At 35.4% G+C, this 3,645-nt stretch overlaps 1 protein-coding gene across 1 annotated transcript; it reads right to left on the bottom strand.

Annotated features, from left to right (window-relative positions):
* Positions 1–438: 438 nt before the first annotated feature.
* LOC145588722 (uncharacterized) lies at positions 439–828 on the bottom strand. The gene has a single exon (XM_081645333.1). It carries the CDS (start codon positions 826–828, stop codon positions 439–441), a length of 390 nt encoding a protein of 129 aa, XP_081501459.1.
* Positions 829–3,645: the final 2,817 nt, after the last annotated feature.

Here is a 3,645-nt window from a genome sequence, read left to right as displayed (position 1 = left end):
GACCAACCATTCGCACCGTTCTTAGCATCGCCTTGTCTAAAGCTTGGCCCATTCATCAAATGGACGTTAAAAATGCATTCTTGAATGGAGATATTGAAGAGACCGTATACATGCATCAACCACCCGGTTTTCGTGAAAAAAATAAACCGGGTCATGTTTGCCTCCTCAATAAAGCTCCCTATAGCCAAGGACATCATAGCTAGAGCCAACATCTCTTCTTGCAAGCCGTCATCCACCCCTGTCGACACCAAGGCAAAATTAAGTGCTACTTGCGGCCCACCAACCGAGGACCCTACTCTATACCGAAGCTTGGCGGGTGCTCTACAATATTTGACATTTACCAGCCCCGATATCTCATATGCCGTTCAACAAGTATGCCTCTTCATGCATGATCCTCGCAAGGAACATATGCAAGCCCTTCGCCGCATTTTGCGATATCTACAAGGTACTTTGAAGCTTGGCGCGGATTTCGCGGTTGTTGCGGTTTGAGTGGCGAGAGCCATCTTGAACGGAGTGAGCTTCACCCTGAAACTGATCGGGGTCATTTGCGGTGGTAAGGAGGGCGGTGCCGGCGGCGAGAGCCTCAGACGCGGCTTGGTTGGAGAGGCGGGATTCTTCAAGAACAAGCATGGATCGAGTTTTGTAGAAGTAGGGTAGGGGCTCGGTTTGTCGGAGAATCGCAGCAACCCCATCAAACGATTTTGGAAGGCCGCGAATTATGGTGAGGATAAGTCGCTGGTTGTTCACCGGAGCATCAACGTCGGCGAGTTGGTCAGAGATCATTTTCACATGTTGACAGTAAGCAGAGACGTCGGAGAAATTTTTCATCTCGACGGAGGAGAGTTACACCTCTAATTGTACAGCCCTTGTACATTTGTTGTCCTGAAAATTATCCTTCAATCTATCCCAAGCTTGTTTAGCCGTTGAGTTTGGCTCAAGAATAGTGGTGAGGAGGTCGCGAGAAATAGTGCCGTATATCCATTGAAGGACGATAGCATTAAGGCGAGTCCATAGGGCGGCGTCAATGGAATTGTCTTTCTCTTCAGGGGGGATTATGTGGTCAATGACATCGTAAGCGCGCGCCTAAACCTTGAATAACTCTGCCCACGAAGAGTATAATGAAGTTTTGCTCATCTCCAATGTGATTGGGATAAGGGTTTTGATGTTGGGTACAACAAGAGCGGGGTGGAATGCAAGAGTTTTTGGTGGTTCAGTGGCGGCCATGGCGGCTGATGATTAGAGAGGAAGAGGGAGAGAAGAATAGGAAGAGAAAAAGATAGAGGAAGAAGGCAGAGGATTCGATTAGCTCTGATACCATGTTAGGAAGATATTCCTTGCGTTTCTCATTGATTTGCAATGTAAAAATACAATCCTATTCTAGGTAATTACAATCTAGGAAATCATATACTCTCTAGGGAAGACTATACAACTATTAATGAATCAACCTAGGGAATAATGTGTACATTGTCTCTAACAATACATTGTATCATCTGTACATTGTATCTAATACTTTCATTTGACTTAACTATCTTTTTTGAATGCAATTGACTTTCATTTGATTCAAAAATCTTTTTTTGAATCTGTTAGACATTCATTTGACTCAATTATCTTTGTTGAATGCATTTGACTTTCATTTGACTCTAAATGCTTTGTTTGAATGTGTTTGACTTTCATTTGACTCAATTATCTTTGTTGAATGCGTTTGACTTTCATTTGATTTAAAAACCTTTGCATGAATGTGTTTGACTTTCATTTGAGTCAATTATCTTTATTGAATGCATTTGACTTTCATTTGATTCAAAAAGCTTTGATTGAATATGTTTGACATTCATTTGAGTCAAAAAGCTTTGTTGAATGCATTTGTCTTTAATTTGACTCAAAAAGCATTGTTTTAATGCGTTTGACTTTCATTTGACTCAATTATCTTTGTTGAATGCATTTGACTTTCATTTGATTATAAAAGCTTTGTTTGAATGTGTTTGACTTTTATTTGATATAAATAGTATTGATGAATGCATTTTAATTTCATTTGATTAAAAAAGCTTTGTTTGAATGTGTTTGACTTCCATTTGACTCAATTATCTTTGTTGAATGCGTTTGACTTTCATTTGATTCAAAAAGCTTTGTATGAATGTGTTTGACATTCATTTGACCCAATCATCTTTATTGAATGCATTTGACTTTCATGTGATTCAAAAAGTTTTATTTGAATGTGTTTGACTTTCATTTCGCTCAATTATCTTTGTTGAATGCATTTGACTTTCATTAGATTAAAAAAGCTTTGTATGAATGTGTTTGACTTTAATTTGACTCAATTATCTTCGTTGAATGCATTTTACTTTCATTTGATTCAAAAATCTTTATTTGAATGTGTTAGACATTCATTTGACTCAATTATCTTTGTTGAATGCATTTGACTTTCATTTGATTCTAAAAGCATTGTTTAAATTCGTCTGACTTTCATTTCACTCAATTATCTTTTTTGAATGTATTTCACTTTCATTTGATTCAAAAAACATTGTTTGAATATGTTTGACTTTCATTTGAGTCATAAAGCTTTGTTGAATGCATTTGACTTTAATTTGATTCAAAAAGCCTTGTTTTAATGTGTTTGACTTTCATTTGACTCAATTATCTTTGTTGAATGCATTTGACTTTCATTTTATTATAAAAGCTTTGTTTGAATGTGTTTAACTTTCATTTGATATAATTAGCTTTGTTAAATGCATTTTACTTTCATTTGATTCAAAAAGCTTTGTTTGAATGTGTTTGATTTTCATTTGACTCAATTATCTTTGTTGAATGCGTTTGACTTTAATTTGATTCAAAAAGCTTTGTATGAATGTGTTTGAGTTTCATTTGACAAAATCATCTTTATTGAATGCATTTGACTTTCATTTGATTCTAAAAGCTTTGTTTGAATGTGTTTGACTTTCATTTCGCTTAATTATCTTTGGTGAATGCATTTGACTTTCATTAGATTCAAAAAGCTTTGTATGAATGTGTTTGACTTTCATTTGATTCAATTATCTTTGTTGAATGCATTTGACTTTCATTTGATTCAAAAAGCTTTGTTTGAATGTGTTTGACTTTCATTTTGCTCAATTATCTTCGTTGAACGCATTTAACTCTCATTAGATTCCAAAAGCTTTGTATGAATGTGTTTGACTTTCATTTCACTCAATTATCTTTATTGAATGCATTTGACTCTCATTTGATTCAAAAAGGTTTGTTTGAATTTGTTTTACTTTCATTCGAGTCAAAAAGCTTTGTTGAATGCATTTGACTTTCATTTGATTCAAAAAGCTTTGTATGAATGTGTTTGACTTTCATTTGATTCAATTAACTTCGTTGAATGCATTTGACCTTCTCTTGATTTTAAAAGCTTTGTTTGAATGTGTTTGACTTTGATTTGGTTCTAAAAGCTTTGTTGAATGAGTTTGACTTTCATTTGACTCAATTAGCTTTGTTGAATGCATTTGAATTTCATTTGATTAAAAAAGCTTTGTTTGACTTTCATTTTATTCAATTAGCTTTGATGAATGCATTTTGTTTTGGATGTTTTTGTCCCTCGGGAGAGTTACAGCTTGAAGACTGGTCCGGTATGGCCTGTACCTGCAAGACAAACGGAGACACCTGTTGATA

The sequence above is a fragment of the Chenopodium album genome, chromosome 17, assembly GCF_948465745.1.
Source record: "Chenopodium album chromosome 17, dcCheAlbu1.1, whole genome shotgun sequence".
Lineage (NCBI taxonomy): Eukaryota > Viridiplantae > Streptophyta > Magnoliopsida > Caryophyllales > Amaranthaceae > Chenopodium > Chenopodium album.
The sequence above is the reverse complement of the archived record's forward strand: the minus strand, read 5'-3'. Positions and strand labels throughout refer to the sequence as shown.